Source organism: Tasmannia lanceolata, unplaced genomic scaffold (genome assembly GCF_043159265.1).
Source record: "Tasmannia lanceolata isolate RefF3 unplaced genomic scaffold, GAP_Taslan_0.1 ptg000020l, whole genome shotgun sequence".
NCBI classification, from domain to species: Eukaryota; Viridiplantae; Streptophyta; class Magnoliopsida; order Canellales; family Winteraceae; genus Tasmannia; species Tasmannia lanceolata.
In genome coordinates this window covers 21861304-21878486 of record NW_027518697.1, presented here as the reverse complement: position 1 = coordinate 21878486, position 17183 = coordinate 21861304, and the positions used below count along the sequence as shown (strand labels likewise).

General features: G+C 40.3%; 1 protein-coding gene across 3 annotated transcripts in view; it reads left to right on the top strand.

The window, feature by feature from the left end:
- The first annotated feature begins 4476 nt into the window (after window positions 1–4476).
- QQT1 (P-loop containing nucleoside triphosphate hydrolases superfamily protein) overlaps window positions 4477–17183 on the top strand; it is a 52459-nt gene continuing 39752 nt past the window's right edge. For 2 of the 3 annotated variants that reach the window (XR_013237686.1, XM_077365246.1), the window contains exons 1-2: window positions 4477–4855; window positions 7478–7602. Coding sequence is in view for 2 of the 3 variants with exons in the window: in XM_077365246.1 (XP_077221361.1) it covers window positions 7511–7602 (92 nt within the window). In the remaining variant the exon portion in view is untranslated. The remainder of the gene's footprint in view (window positions 4856–7477; window positions 7603–17183) is intronic. The other variant, XM_077365248.1, reaches the window with a different exon arrangement.

Genomic DNA, 17183 nt, shown 5'->3' with positions numbered 1-17183 from the left:
CATTAAAATGAGTCCCAAACAGCAATTTTTAAAGAAAAAAAGCCATTTTTGCTAACTATGAGAGAGAGAGAGATAGAGAGAGAGAGAGAGTAAAGTTAGCAAAACGTGTTTCGGCAATAAAATGGGATGGCAAAAATTCGATTTTAATATGGTTTTGGTTAAAAAAAAACGTAGTAAAAAAACAGAAAGACAAAAAAAAAATACATTTAAAATTTTGAAAATTTCAAATTATAGTAAGGGTAAAGTTGGAAAGTTGGCAAAAAAACATGTTTAATACATTTAAAACTTTTTCCTCTTCACCCGAAAAATTTTAAACGGCAACCCATTAAAATGAGTTTTAAATGGCATTTTTTGAAGAAAAAAAGACATTTTTGCTAACTATGACTATGAGAGAGAGAGAGAGAGAGAGGTTATACTGGCTGTACCGATTGCAGCTTCACAAGCCAGTAAAAGGGGGGTTGTTAGAGGGTGCATAGGAGCTAGACGAATTGGAGATTTTCAATGGTGGGCATCCGGGACTGTAACATTTCACCATGCTCCAGTATTCGCTATCTTTGGTGGTCCACTCTGTGACGGCTTTCACTCTCTATAGGTTGTCCCTTCCATGACTCGAACACCGGACGAGGCTGCTGCTCTGATACCAAATGTTAGGTCCCTAACCAACACGCCAAAAGCTCCAGATCATGGTACGCATAAGGCAAGGCCTTTTAATATTGTCCCATACTAGGTTGGGTCTCACACCAATCCCATACCTAGGCTAGGCCCCACTTAGGACTGTAACGGGCAGGAACTAGCCGAACCGGGGATTTTTGGTGGTGTTCAGGAGACGAACCGAAGATTTTCAGTGGACAGGAGATGAACTAGGGATTTCTGGTCGTGGGTTGGAGAGAGAGAGAGAGAGAGAGAGAGAGAGAGAGAGAGAGAGAGAGGAGAATGAAACGTGCTAAGAATCAAGAATACCACCTCTTGGGCAACTTTCGTAATCCACCCAATAATCTCACCCTAATTCCGCAGGGAGACTCCATTCTGATAATTATTAGTAATCCAAATGCATGAAATTGTGGAAACAGAATGGGATACCTATTCTTATTCCGAATTTCGGCAATCTAGACGTGCCCCCTTCGATTTTTGTGGCTAGGTGGCTAGGAGGCTTGTCATTGGCTTTGCTTATATGTCTTTTATCATAGATAAAAGTTTGGAGGCCCACCCCAGGGCCGCATTCCTTTCCGGGTTAAAAAAACAGGAAAATTACATATACACCCCCTGTGGTTTGGCCATTTCCGCTTTAAACCCTGTGGTTTGGAAGTTACCAACGACGCCCCCTCAACTTTTCGTGGGTTTTTTAACGTGACAGAGTGGACGGAAAAGGGGAAATGACTGTTAAGCCCTCGTCTTCCCCAAACTGAGAGTAGGGTTTTCGTACTTTAAAATTGAAAATTAGGGTTTGATTCAAACCCTTGTGTATTTATCGACATAAACCCTCGATTTAGGAGTTTTATATGTCTTCATTCGCATCAGTATCATGATTTGCACATAAACCCTAATATTTCAGGGATTTTTTTGTTTTTATCATTATTTTTTTCTTGAAATGTGGGTTCGATTTAGCCATGGAGTGGGCTTTCATTGTTTGTGGGGGAGGCGACGGCGGCGGGAAATGGCGTAACCCTAATCCCTTTGCAAATGGCTTAAAACCAGTGATAAAGGGCATTTTTGTCTTCAAAATATTAACCATGGTTAGTTTTACTCTTTCCCTCAGGTTAAACTAACGGACCGTCAACGGAGGGGGTCTACTTTAAAATGTCAGAAAGTTGAAGGGGTGTATTTGGCAACTTCAAAACCACAGGGTTTAAAGCGGAAAATGGCCAAACCACAGGGGGTCTATCTGTAATTTTCCCTAAAAAAAACCTAGCCAGACTGCTGATACAAACTTTCTAGCTAGGTTACTTCCAAAATATAGGCCTGATTGACATATTTATTTGTTAGAAATACTCATTTATTACAACACAGACACTGCACACACTACATTTTATTTATCGTCATATTAACTATCTAAAATCCATGCATCAAATTTTAATTGATACACTACATTATTCATTTCAATTAATTAGGTCCGGTGATATTGGCATTACCATGTTTTGATAGTTTCACTAACTCATCTTGCTTTTTATTATTTAAAATGCAATCGTTATTACTGGGCCCAAAAAGCTCTCAAAAGCCAATTAAAACAGAAAAATCAAGCTAATTTTGTGCAATTTTTAAAACACGGTAGTGTCAATATCTATAGCCTTTATTAATCACATCATTACAGGGATGTTTTAGAAATTAGCTTCTAAAACGGTAAAGGGTGTGTTTGGATTTCCAGGAATCGGGACTCGGTATTGTAAATTAACAAACAAGAAAATGTAAGAGACTAGCACTCTACAATTGTGTATCATTCATATAAAAACCCGAGAATGTATGAAATATTTATTGAAAACTTGATTCCATTCTGGCGTTGGTCTAACAAAATGCTATAATCAAATTTACGATTGATTCCGTAGATAAATTCCAGGCTTACCGCTTACACAAACACTAGAATTGGAATCATTGTCCGTTTACAAGGGAAATTGGATTGGAATGTGATACCGATTTGTGATTCCCGTAATCCAAACGCACCATTCTTAATGATGTTTTGCAAGAATTTAGGGGCAAAAATATGATGGGAAGTGATTATTTTGCCTTTTTTTCTTCCCCTGCCACCCCCTTGTAGTGTATTTAGCTACGTTTGGTTGCCATAATTTTTTTGATTCTTGGGACTTTTGTGGAATTTCCACAGGAAACCCACGTTTGGTTGGTGGGCCCAAAATAATCCCAGGAACCAAAATAACCCCGCACGAAACCCCGGGAAGGAAAAAAAAATACTCCCAGGAACCAAAAATAAGCTTGCAGAAGAATTGTTTTCTTTCCAACATTTCAAGCAACCAAACAAAGCATTTTTTTTCCCACCATAGTCCGGTCAACCAAAATGGGATTTTTATTTTACTGGGATACTTCCAGGGAGTTTTCTTCCCACCAATCTCCCAGGGAATTTTTTGTTCCGCAAAAATCCCAAGAAATAAGAAAATTCCGGCAACCAAACGGAGCCACGACAACGGGCCCATGCGGATTTAATCAATAGTCACGATTAAAGGCCTCTTCATTTTCGACTTTGAGTAATGCTTATATTTTCTCCCGGCTAATGATGAATTCGCACCCCTGTAATGTGAATTGACGCGTTAAAAAGCGCTAAAAGGCTCCCACGGGTAGGGCTGGCAACGGGGCGGGTCGGGGCCGGATGTTGGGGTCCCCTACTCCTTCCCCTCTGCGGGGAATTTCCCCCCTCCCCACTGCGGGGATGGTGGGGAATCCCCCTCCCCTCCCCACGGGGAATATCTAATCCCCATCCCCTCCCCTTCCTCGTCCCGCATCTTTCGGGGACAATCACTTTACTTTCTCATTTTACTGAGAGTAGCCACACAACCCACATAGGCTAAGATTTTGTCTTATTCATTTTATTAACCTGGGGACAAAGGTGGTTGCTCTCAGATTCATTTAATTGATCACTAGTCCTTAGCAGATCCCTAATTCCCAATCCCACTTGCGAAAAAGTACTGTACGTGCCACACCATAGGAATATCCAAACCGTCCATTTGATGGGCACACCATACTACCATAGGCATAGGATGATCCAAACCTTCCACTTGATGGGCACATGTAGGATGATCCAAACTGTCCATTTGATGGGCCACAACGTAAATAGGTTGTGGCCCAAAAATCATTTCCATAGGATAATCCCAACCCTCTGATCTATAGAGGAATTGCATATTATGGTACCTTCTACAGATCAGAGGGTTGCAATCATCCTATGTAAATGATTTTTGGGCCGCAATCTATTTACGTTGTGGCCCATCAAATGGATGGTTTGGATGATCTATAGTGTGGCCTGTAAAGTACTTTTAAATTGTAGCCTATCAAATGGACAGTTTGGACCATCCTATGGCGTAGCCCGTACATTACTTTTTGAAAAATAATGGACTATACGAGCGCACACCATATAAAATCTCATCACTCATCAGAGAGATGTTGCCTTTATTTGGGGAGGGAGATTTCAAAAAATTTAATGTTGCCTTACAGTGATGGTTCGAGGGAGAGATTTTAGGGATTTCTAAGGGTAATATACTAATATAATGAGGGACAATGCACAATGGATTATGGGTAAAAGAAAACATAAAAAGCTATGTCAGGGACAAAACTGTATTAATGGAAATTATGAAAATTTTGGGAGAATCTTGTAGATATGTTTTGATCCAAGGGGTTTCTAGTAGTTTTCCCAAAAAAAAAAAAAACACTTAAAAAAATATAAGAAAAAAATGGCATTAATGTGGGGCGGGGCGGGGCTAACTCCATCCCCTTATCCTCCCCTTCCCTGCACCGGGGAATTTTTTAAATCCCCTTCCCCACTCAAATCGGGGAATCCCCTCCCCAAGCGGGGCGGATCCCCGCTTTTCCGGGTGAAATTGCCAGCCTTACCCACGGGCGCATACTCTCCTTTCAAATGGTGCGAATTATCGTACGGGGTGTGCGAATTTATCATTGCCCTTTCTCCCAATAACAAAGCAAATAGCTAAGAAGCGAAGTGTGTAGAATATTTAAGAAGTTTACGAAACTCTCGCCGTGAAATTATTGATAAAAGATTACTGTTTCTTTGTATAGATTTCTCTGCTATACAAAGAAATTCGCAGTGTGTTGAGTTGAATTCTTTCCCAAGTTCAGTCACATCTTCATTGAAGAAGAAACTATTCAGTTAAACTCTTAAGCTGTATTGAATCATCTCAAGGTATGTCCCCTTAGGGTTTTTTTTTTTGGTTTTGAATAAAATTTTATATGGGAAACTGCTTCTCAACTAGGTAATCTTAATGCCCATATAAAAAAAATGCCTACAAAACTGTCTTGTTGAAGACGCACAAGACCTGTTTGACAAAAAGCCTGAACTAGATCTCTTCTTAAATTTTATAATTTCACTGCTAGGCAACTTCCTAAAACGTGAATAGGAAAAGATGGTTGGGGTAATAAACATGAATGAGTTTTGGGGTTTCCCAAATGTTGCTGAGTTGGAAACCATAGTCTATGGTTCATTCATTCATTTCATATTGCATATTCAGATTTTATAATTGTATTATGTAAAAAAAAGAGACAACATAAATATAAACTTTGAAAATGAATGATTTATATTGTCAATAGGGAGGGGTCTTATGGCTAACTGACTGTGGAGGACTGTTAGGTTTTCTTGAAGGCGTAGGGGTGCCAGTAGAGTGGCTCAATGATAGGCTGCTTTGCTTTTTATAGGCAACAAGATTTGAACAAAAACGGTTACCGAATTTTATTCAGGGATTGAGCCTATAACACTATAGCTTAATGGTCTAGGGTTTGTTCTTCGACTTAGAGCTCGGAGGTTCAATCTCGGCTTATCCACAAAAAAAAAAAAAAAAAAAAAAAAAACAAGCATCTGAACAGGAGAATACTTTTGATCATTAAAAAAAAAAAACAAAAAAAACTGGGAGAATACTTTTCCAGGATTTTTTTTCCCTTTTTATGTTTATTGTATCAAACAGCTAAATAAGTTTTCTCGAAAAATGATGCAAAGGAAAAAATTCTTCATAGGAAAAACTTTTGTTTGTGGAAAGATCTTTCCCGTCAACCAAGGTTTTAAATTTCGGCCGAAACGTGTCGTTTTGGCCAAAATATTTCAGTTTTGGGTCGAAATGAAATTTACAGGAAATAGATTTTTACAAGATTTCGGCGAAATTTCCACCTGTGGCCGAAACCGAAACCGAAATTTAAAACCTTGCTGTCAACTAAACAGCCTGATAGGTTGGTTTGAAAAAGATTATTTCCCCCACAAGCACTGTACTGTGAACAATTTGTTTAGTGGAAATATGGTCATTCTCCAAGAATTCGGTTCATTGCTGCTGCTTCTACCATGATCGGATGGTCCTAAACCCTCTATCAAGGCCAATAAAGTAGGCATTCTCTTTGGATTTTGGGAAAACATTCAGCTATCATTATTTCTTCCTTGATCTTGCCATGATATCCATTTGACATCGGACTTCGATACGCTATGTTGCATGGTGGTGGCCATCAAATTGGTCCCTATTGCCAGTCACATGCCCTCCACAATTAGTCTGAATCGAAGGGGATTTGCTCAACACAATTCGATGGACTAAAGAAGATTCTTGTCATTTGTGGAGATTGAGAAGCTACTTTCGAGAAGCGAAAGAAATTGGTGTGTTGAAGAGTGTTCCTTACCATTCAAAAAAAAGAAAAAGAAAGAGTGTTCCTTCACTCATATTCATTTAAGGCTGATATTTTAGCAAATTTTGGAGTTTATTGTACAAAGTTAGTTGTGTGACAATTTATGCCTGAAATGCAGTTTTTTTTCCTTTTCCCTTTTTTTTTGTTCTTGTTGGTTTTTGGCCAGGTCCCTTTCACTTTTCTTTTAAATAAAATTTCGGTTCCAGAAAATAGACAAAATCTTCTTAGTCCCCAATTGTGGAAAATCCTTTAAAATCCAAAGGTAGCATGATGCACCTATAAAGCATGACCTCTTACGGATTGCTTAACACCTCTTCTAAACACGGGTTACTTTATCTATACGCTTGAAACAACCACTTGAGGATTTGAAACATGCTAAAACTCATAATTTTTGTTGTAGTCGTCGACTCGTCGCCATCATCATCATCATCATCTATTCCTCTTTGTAATTTACACATCATTCTGATATCATTTGATGAAACCATTGTTTAAAAGTTTAGACTCAGTTTAAACCAAGCTAATGAAAATTTTTTACTCTCCCAAGTGAGTTTCTGATTTATATGGTTGGGAAAATTCTGGACTCGGACTAGAACTCAGCCAAAGTAAATTTGAGTAGACTCAGGAGAGTTGAAGATAGACTCAGAATTTTTTTACAAAGTGGATTAAACTGTTAGAACCATCCAATTGGTGATTGTTACGGCATGACCTTTATCCATCATGGATGTCACAATATGGTTGGCTAGGGTCATCCAACAGTACAACCACATGCATGCGTAGTAGTTTACAATGCCGCATTTGTCACAGAGAATTAGGAAAGAATCTTCATTTCAGCACGCTTAAAAAAATATCCCATATAAATAGGGCATCCAATTGGAACTCGACAATATTAGTTGTATACTTGTATATAATCTTTTTAGCAAGGTATCCGAACAACGTACAATATCCCTAATGATATATGATGCACATCCATTTAATTTTCTAACATTGTTCATATATGATGGAATGCAAGTTATTGTTTTTAATTCAAGCAGGATCAAAATATTTTTATTTAGCAATCATATGAACTCTATGCAAGTTATCTGTGAAACCATGATTTGGCTTGATTATTGTTAACCTTTTGCAATAACTTTGAATTTGTTAAATACAGAGGTAGTAGGGGTTTCGAAGATATAGAAGAAGGATGGTCTTCGGTCAAGTAGTTATTGGTCCCCCAGGCTCGGGAAAAACAACTTATTGCAATGGCATGTCACAATTCCTCAAACTCATTGGAAGGTAGTTATTAGTGCCAGTTTTTTGTTTCTTTGAAATGGTTATTTCTCTCGATAGTTGCTTTTACTATTAGGACTGTAAGAAGGACACCATATTCTGTTTCAATATGTGTGTCATAACTTTCTTATGCACTTTTTAAAATGTGATCTAGTTGCATTGTTAGAATTTCGTGCATCTGAAGGTTCTTGCTCTTGACCCCAGGGGTGTTACATTGATTTTTTTTTTTTGGTGTATATGGGTGGGGTGGGGTGCTGAGGGAGTCTAGTTGGCATTGTTATTTCTCTCGATAATTGCTTTTACTTATTGTTAGGACTGTAAGAAGGGCAACATATTTGTTTCAATATGTATGTCATGACTTTCTTATGCATTTTTAAAATGTGATCTAGTTGCATTGTTAGAAGCTTGTGCATCTGATGGTTCTTGCTCTTGGCCCTAGGGGTGTCACATGGCTTGTGTGTGTGTGTGTGTGTGTGTGTGTGTTAGTTACACAAAATTGCAATTTCCTACATTGGTCGAAGGAGATGCGTAGAGGGTGGGACTTGAGTCACCATGCTAACTCCTTGGGGCGAATCGACCTTGTGACCGACTAAGTCTTGATTCTTGTTTATATTTTCCAACTGTTAACCGTGTACAAGACAAAGTGAAGAGTGGAAGCAACACTCAAAGAGAAACTATATTTTTAGAAAAATATTATCATATATGCCTTTTAGCTTCTAATTTTGTTTGAGTTATTCTTACTCAATCTACTGATTAATAGAGTCCAATTTTTTAATTGTTTTAAAAGTTAATTATTTTATTTATTTTTGTTAGAAAATCTTCTAAAATTTCATCATTTTATACCATTTCAAAGAAATAAAAATAAAAAATAAAATTCCATCACTATTGTACTCCCCCATTATAAAATTAGTAATGTACTGTTTTCCCCCCTACATTTTGTGTTTATTTGAAGCCTATGTATGCATATATGGTTTTATACATTTCAGTTTAGAGTGCACCTTATTGTTCTAAACATGTGAGACAACACATGTCGTTACATGTTTGATCTCGTTAAACCATTATGGATGGTTATCTTGTTTATGTGATGGTTTCTAAATGTGTATTTGTGCATATTCTAGCATTCCCTGAAATTTTATCTTAAGTTTTCATCATTTGCATGGATTTTCATAAACTTACATGCTTTTATAGGATTTCCACCAAAATTTATAGCCGAAACCGACATGTTTCTATTTTTGCGCCGGCCGACATGCATACCAAAACTGACATTTAAAACCTTGGATGAATCAGTTGGGACAATTAGAAGATCAAGAGTAGAAACAATAGTAGGAGGCAAGGATGGATCATGCCTAGGATCAACGATTCAGATAACAGAGGAGCATGGGTGTCGATACATTTGTCTCCTTTTTTTTGGGAATGAGATTATCCCGCAAATACAAATATAATGGATCTAGATTACAACTTATCTATAGAGGGATCATGATTTTAGACAAAAGATACACATCCAAACACACGTAGGACAATAATAGAAGATGAACAACCAACATTAAGGCAAGTAACATGAGATTTATAATTTAACATAGAAGAAGGCAAACATTTAATCAAATAGCGAGCAACAAGGACAACATTGCATCAAAAACATTTATGTATCTGCATCTCTGTTAGGAGAGAATTGGTGACTTGAAGTAAGTGGCGGTGCTTCCTCTCGGCTACACTATTCCGCTGAGGGGTGCAGTGACATGAAGATTAAAATTCTTTGCCATTATCCTGGAAATATAATTGAAGATCATGAGCACAAAATATTCACCTCCATTATTAGCATGGAATATTTTAATAGTACATTGAACTTGTGTTTGGGCCCAAAGGTTTTATCTGATTGTGAACTTTTGAACTATCTTTCATCAAGTAGATCCAAGTCATATGGGGAGCATCATAAATGAATGAACTATAGTAACGATTACCAACACACGAAGTAATGGAAGCAGGTCCCCAAACATCAGAATTAAACTAACCAAAGTGGATTAATACATCTATCATTGAAACTCTTAGGATATGTAGATTCATGATACTTAGCAACTCACAATTTTGACATTTAAAGTTATCACAAGGAACAAAATTAAAACTTGGAATCAAAGACCTAATAATACTAGACAATGTCAGATGTCCAACGCGACTTTGCCATGACGAAGGTCATCTTTATTTAACTCGCTATCAGTTGTCAGATAGAAAGCAGGTTGGTAGATAAGTCTCTACATGTAAACTAGATAGGAGGGGTATGTGAAGAGGAAACATGTGTAGTTCCCTTACAAGAACTCTTAGTAAGGGTACAATTGGCTAGTCTACCATTACAAATAGATTTCAAACTATCAAGAGAAGAAAACAACTGTAACGTACCAAACATATGATGATTGGCTATTGATGTCATTCTAAAAAAAGCTATTGAGCCAATCACCTAGGGGATCTGAGATGGAGAATGAATAATATGGAGATTCGTTGAAGTACCTTATGAGGCAAGAGAGGCGGTGCGGTCTATGGAGTACCCTAGAGGCGGTTTGTCTTCTGGACAATATAATTATCTGCATGGGCCACTTGATTTATATCACCTTTTGTAGATGACTGAGGAGCTTCAGGCTCTGTAGTATTCTGTAAAGTCCTGCCTATGGATGAATCTGAAGAAGCACCATTGGCCATAGATGATGGCTAATCTTGGAGATCCCTACACCATCCCGTGGAGTGATTGCTCGTATCACTATGGAAGCACCTTTTTTTTTCACTTACTGTTCTTCCTCTACCTTTGCCACCATCCCAAATATAGCTGGTATTCCCTCTGCCACCAAAGTCATTACTTCGACCTCAACCTCTACCCCTTCCGTCTGATCCTCTAGAATTAGATACAAGGAAAGATTTATCATGAATTGTCGATGTGTTATCTATAGCTATTCTTCTATGATCATTTGTCTTAAGTAAAGTAAATATAGTATTGAGTGTGGAAGAGTAGAAAAATTAAGAATTTGAGTTCAGATGGGCTCAAATTCTGCATTGAAGCCGACGAGTAACTTGAATATCCTTTTTCTCTTGATATTTCTTGAATTGTTCAGCATCTATAGGGCAATGGAATCAAATATCTTTAATGAATTCTAACTCCTCTCCCAAACATTTTAAGTCAGTGATACTCCTGAAGTGACTTACCCTGACGATGCTTCTTAATGAATTGTCGATGTGTTATCTATAGCTATTCTTCTATGATCATTTGTCTTAAGTAAAGAAAATATAGTATTGAGTGTGGAAGAGTAGAAAAACTAAGAATTTGAGTTCAGATGGGCTCAAATTCTGCATTGAAGCCAACGAGTAACTCGAATATCCTTTTTCTCTTAATATTTCTTGAATTGTTCAGCTATAGGGCAATGGAATCAAATATCTTCAATGAATTCTAACTCTCACAAACATTTTAAGTCAGTGATACTCCTGAAGTGACTTACCCTGATGATGCTGTGAAATTTCTTGGTATAACTGGTACACGAGTTATATTTTTCTGATCTGAATACATCTCAAGTGCCATATCCCATAGTTTCTTTAAAGTCGAAAATACGCACTTATGACCACTCGAGATTCTACGGAGTTCAATAACCATGATATTACTACAAGGTTATTGGACCCTAATCATCATATTTGGGATCTTCAGGTTTATGAGCTTACAAATACCTTAAGAGCCCGTTTGGATGCAAAGAAGATTCTGATTTGGATTTCTCACATTTGCAGCCCTTTTTGCGTTGTAATTTGGATCCGGATCAAATTCTTGGATTTCCAATTCAGCAACTGACAGTGAAAAAATTCAGATTTCCAAATATGCTGTGCAAATAAGAAATTGGAAATCCACAGATCTGGCAGTTTCCTTCACCCTCTTTGCTCCTCAACCTCTCCCCTCCAATAGGAAGTACCCCCTTCTCTCTCTCTCTCAACATGAGCTGCCGGATCGATTCATTTTGTATTCAAAACTCAATTCCAAATCCAAATACAATATATGAGGTATCCAAACGGGCCCTAGATGTAGACTTCATCAATCCATGGCTTTCTGTCACAGATCTGATATAGATGGAGCCATACAACCTAAGAAAATAAGAATCCCCATGCTATGGCAATGCCTTAGGTTCTCCTCAAGCTCCTGGGTTTCAATTAGGGTTGGATTAGATCTCTCCTTGAGTCTTGATCTATACCCTGATTCATTGGTTTGATACTATGTGAATGAAAGAAGAAGAGAAGAATGAAGGAGACGCAGTGGGAGAGGAGAAGTTGTGAGAGAGAGGGAGAGGAGTTGTGAGAGTGATTACCAAATGTGGATGCTTTAGGTTCTCCTTGAGCTCGTGTCTCGACTAGGGTTGGATCAGATCTCTCCTTCAGTCTTGATCTTAGAAGCACGAAACAAGTGCGCGATCTGGGGCGGGGGCGGGGAAGCCTGGGTCAAGAAGAGTCTAGGTTTGGAGCGTCGTGGGAGTGTTCATGTAATATTTTCTTTATATGTTTTTTAAAATTCAAATACATCAAAATATAGTAATTTCTAACCATCTTCACATATATCTTTCAAATTTTAAGTACATCAAAAGGCAATAATTTCTAATTATCTTCATTTTTATACCCTTTGTTGGAATATGTAACTTGCCTAAGGGCATTTAGGACTTTGTACATTCCTTTATGTTTTAGTATAAAGATATGAATCAGGGGGAGATTACCCTAACTCATTCAATTCTCTCTCTAAACTCTCGGTTAACATGGTATCAGAGCCTTAGGGTTTTCTGATCCCTAGGGTTCTCTATCAGCCTCCACCTTCTCCGCCACCCTCACATAGTCAAACCCCCCCTTCCCTCTCGTCGCGAAATCCTAACCCCAACTCCGGCCAAACTTTCATCAGAGGCACACCGGTACGCTGTCTTTTTCCTGTTGAGAAAGAGTCGTCTCCATCGACCCGACGGTATCAGCCCTCCCTTGCCACTATCTTTTTCCCCGCGCATACCCCCTAGTTCTCCCTTTGCTCGCCCCGTTGCAGTCTCCCGTACCTCCTGGCCGGAAAAGTTCTTTCAGGAACGAGGATTTGCACCCCCCCCCCAAAAAAAAAAATTTTCCCAGGAAAATATTTTCTGCCCAGACTGGAAAATTTTTCCAAGAACGAGGATTTGCCCCCCCCCAACAAATTCACTTTCCTAGAAAATAGTTTCTAGTGCTACAATCCGCCCCGCCCCTGAAATTTTTTTTTCCAGCCCCCAATTCTTAGGTTTGCAGGTAAGCCCCCCACCCCAGTTTTTCAACCCACATCATTTTTCCTCCTCTTCCTCTCATCCCTCGGTAAAGCCTAAAACTCTTTTCTTCCTCTTACTATGTGTTAGATCTTCATCTCCTATCCTACTTTGATTCTTGTTTGTCTTTGTGACTCCTCTGTGTGCCTTATGTCTTCCCTCTTGTCACGCTTCGTCAACGACCATCATTCTTGGAGCCGCGTCTAGCTTTCTTGGCGTGTCCTAGTTTGCCCACCTATTCAGTTATCTACTGTTATTCGTCTTGATTTGGCTTGTCTGTTTCTTTCTTGCTTGTTGTTATGGAGGAGGTGCTTGACAATCCTTCCACAGGAGTGGCTCCTGGTGTTTGTCCGACACCCTCTTTGACATCTTCTTCGTCATCATCTCTCTCTGTGGATGGATCATTCCCACATATCACTACTGTTAAGTTGGATGGGGCAAACTAATTTACTTGGAAAGCAGCCGTCGAGAAGTATCTTATTGTCGTGGGAAAGCCCACGTCATTCGTCGTGATCCTCCTACGACGGATCCCACCTTTGATCGATGGGAACAGGAGGATGCTCTTGTTTGTACCCTTCTGTGGCAGAGTATGGCCCCTCACGTGTCTGGGTCATTGATGCTTCTGCCTACTGCGAAACGGATATGGGATCAGGTTACTGTTCTTTACTCTGGCGTGGCAAACATTAGTTAGATCTGCTCTACCTATTCTGAGTGGGTGCGTTTCCGCCGTGGTGATCTCCCTCTTGCCACCCATTACAGCCACTTCGTTGGCCTATGTTAGCAGCTTGATGTTTACATGCCGCTTACCACGGATCTCACAGAGGCTGCCCGTCAGAGGGATCAGATCCGTGTTGTGCAGTACCTTGAGAGTTTGGGTCCAGAGTACATGCATCTTCGTTAGCAGATTATCGGTTCTGGCGATATTCCTTCCCTTACTGCGGTTTACTCCCGCGTCCAACAGTGCTCTCCTGGTGATCTAGTGATATCTGTTCCTATTCATGGTTCTGTGCTCGCGACCTATGATGGCAGTATTCGTCCGCCTCGTGGTGGAGCCTCCTCTGGTGGTCGTTTTGGTGCTGGTCGTGGCTTTTCTTTTTGCACTCACTGTCAGCGCGAGGGACATTATATTGACCATTGCTATACCCTGCATCCCGAGCTTCGTCAGGTACGCTCGGCTCACATGGGTGTTACTACTACTTCTGCTCTAGATTCCGCTCCCTCTGCTTCTGTTCCTGCACTAGCGGATTCCGCCTATACATTTTCCCGTGCCGATTATGAGGAGTTCCAGCGTCTGAGGCTCAATTCTCGTCCTCCCTCTGCAGGTTTCGCCCAGCCAGGTAGTTCACCCACTACCCTTCTATCTAGCTCAGGGTCATGGATCATCTCCGCGTGCGTGGTTTGGGAGATTCAGTGAGGCAGTCATGCACTATTGGCATGAAACAATGCGCAGTGGATCACTCACTCTTCAGTTATCACTCTTCAGCTGGTTGTATTTTGTTGATAGTTTATGTGGATGACATAATCATCACAGGGAGCAATTCACAAGGTATACAGCGTTTGAAAACCTTATGGCAAAAGGAATTCTCTACTAAGGATTTGGGTTAGCTCAGGTATTTCTTGGGGATAGAGGTTGCTCGTTCTTCTAGAGGCTTGTTCCTCTCACAGAGAAAGTATGTCTTGGACTTGTTAAAAGAAACAGGCAATCTTGGAGTTAAACCATCTTCTGCACCCATGGATCCTAATGTGAAACTCGTTCCTGAAGAAGGAGAGTTGTTGGAGGATCCTGGCAGGTATCGCAGGCTTGTCGGTAAACTTATATATCTCACGGTTACTCGGCCAGATATTTCATATGCTGTTGGAGTTGTCAGTTAGTATATGAGCTCTCCACGTACTTCTCACTGGGCTGCGATGATACATATTCTCAAGTATTTGAAAGGGGCTCCAGGGAAGGGATTTATGTTCAAAAAACATGGCCATATGAAAGTTGAAGGCTTCTCTGATGCAGATTGGGCTGGATCCCCAGCAGATAGACGGTCCACCACTGGGTATTGTACATTTGTAGGTGGCAATCTTATTTCATGGAAGAGTAAGAAGCAGGATGTTATAGCTAAGTCCAGTGCAGAGGCTGAATATAGGGCAATGGCACAGACAAGCACAAAACTTATTTGGCTACGTTCACTTCTCTCTGAAATTGGCTTCATTTCATCTTCTCCTTCGCAGCTTTATTGTGACAACAAAGCTAAATATATATTGCCAATAATCCAGTCTTCCATGAGCGCACCAAACATATTGAAGTGGATTGTCATTTTATCCGTCAAAGAATCCAGAAAAGAGATTTGTACTGTGTTTACTCGGTCAGGAGACCAATTAGCTGATATGTTTACAAAGTCCTTAAATAATTCAAAATTGAGTGATATATGTAACAAGCTAGGAATGTATGATATCTACATTCCAGCTTGAGGGGGAGTGTTGGAATATGTAACTTGCATAAGGGCATTTAGGACTTTGTACATTCCTTTATGTTTTAGTATAAAGATATGAGTCAGGGGGAGATTACCCTAACTCATTCAATTCTCTCTCTAAACTCTCGGTTAACACCCTCTTTCCTCATGCCTTCTAAAGATGCCTTTTTCCTCGCTCCAACGAAATATTTTGAAGAGTTGAAGGGGTTTGATTCTAGGAAGATGGTGATAGTGGGACTGATGGTGTAATAGCAGCAGGTTGGGAGCGCCATGGGAGCGGTTCTCTTCCTAAGGGGCCCCGAATCGCGGTTTTGACTTGGGAGCGGCACCCATGAGGAAGGTTGCTGCTTCTAAGGTTTTGATCTACACCCTGAGTCAATGATTTGATACCATGTGAAGTCATGAGAGTGATTCCCAAATGTGGGAATCCTCTCATTTTATTCATTACTGATTCAATATGGAGAACTTACATTATTATTATTTTTGAAATGCAGAACTTACATTATTACCATTATTGAAGTGAAAAGACAATACTTTATGTGATATATTCAACAGTGGAGACTTTTCAGTGACAATCACGAATTATGGGCTAGGGTTTTCTACTCAAAATACTAAAATAACAATGTGTCTTATGCACGAGGAGTGGGTGAATGTTGGAGATAAGGAATCATACGTAACTGTTAATGTATGTATATGCCTATGGGCATATTGATCTTTTGTATATCTCTCGTTACATATAAATACATAAGTTAGGGGGAGACTCCAACTCACTCTTTCTCTTTCTTTCTCCCTCTTTGGTGGCTTCTAACATGGTATCAGAGCCCTAGGGTTTGAAGCCTTAGGGACCACCTTGCAAGCCCCATTCCTCCTCCCATCTCCTCTCCCATCTCATCTCATCTCCTCCACTCCCTGCTACAGTACCCGCTATAGTGACCTATCTCATTGCTCGGGGGAAGATCTCTATTCTTTGTCGTGACCCCCTCCTTCCAGTGATCCCACTTATGATAAGTTAGAGCAGGATGATGCTCTTATCCGTACTTTCCTCTGGCAGAGTATGTCGCCTGAGATTTCGGGGACCATGATACACCTTCCCACTGCTCGCCAGGTTTGGGATCATACCGTTACTACCTTCTCCGGGAAAGGGAACCTATCTCGAATCTGTGCCACATATACTCAGTGGATGAACCTTCGCCGCGGAGACACTCCTTTCTCAACCTACTACAGTCAGTTTGTTTCCCATTGCCAGTAGTTGGATGTTCTTATGCCTCTTACCTCTGATTTAACTACGGCCGCTCAACAGCGTGATCAGATACGTATCGTTCAGTTTCTCGAGACTTTGGCTCCTGAGTTCCTGCATCTCCGTCAGCAGATATTGGATCTGTCACGATGCCCTCTCCTCAGGAGGTTTACTTGCGTGCCCAGCAGTGTGCTCTTAGTGACTCTGTGTCGGCCCTTTATGTTGATATTACTGCCACTGTTGCCTATGGTGTAGGTGATTGTGCTATACGTGGTGGGGGCACCTTTGGCCGTGGCCGTGACTTTAGTCATGGTGGTCGTGGCAGTGGATGTGATCTTCTTGCAGGGCGTGGTGGCCGATCACACCCATATTGCTCGCATTACCGTCGTGAGGGGCACTATATGGAAACTTGCTATGTACTGCACCCTGAGTTTCGTCCTTCCTCTGAGGCTCGTTTTGGCCGCTACGCACATCTCGCTGCACCAGATTCTTCTGAGTCTCTACTTCGGTTCTGCCCAGCACTGGGCCTCAGGCTGATGGGGTTCTCATGTCTCGTGTCAACTTTGATGAGTTACACCGTCTCAGGTCTACCAGCCATCCCCC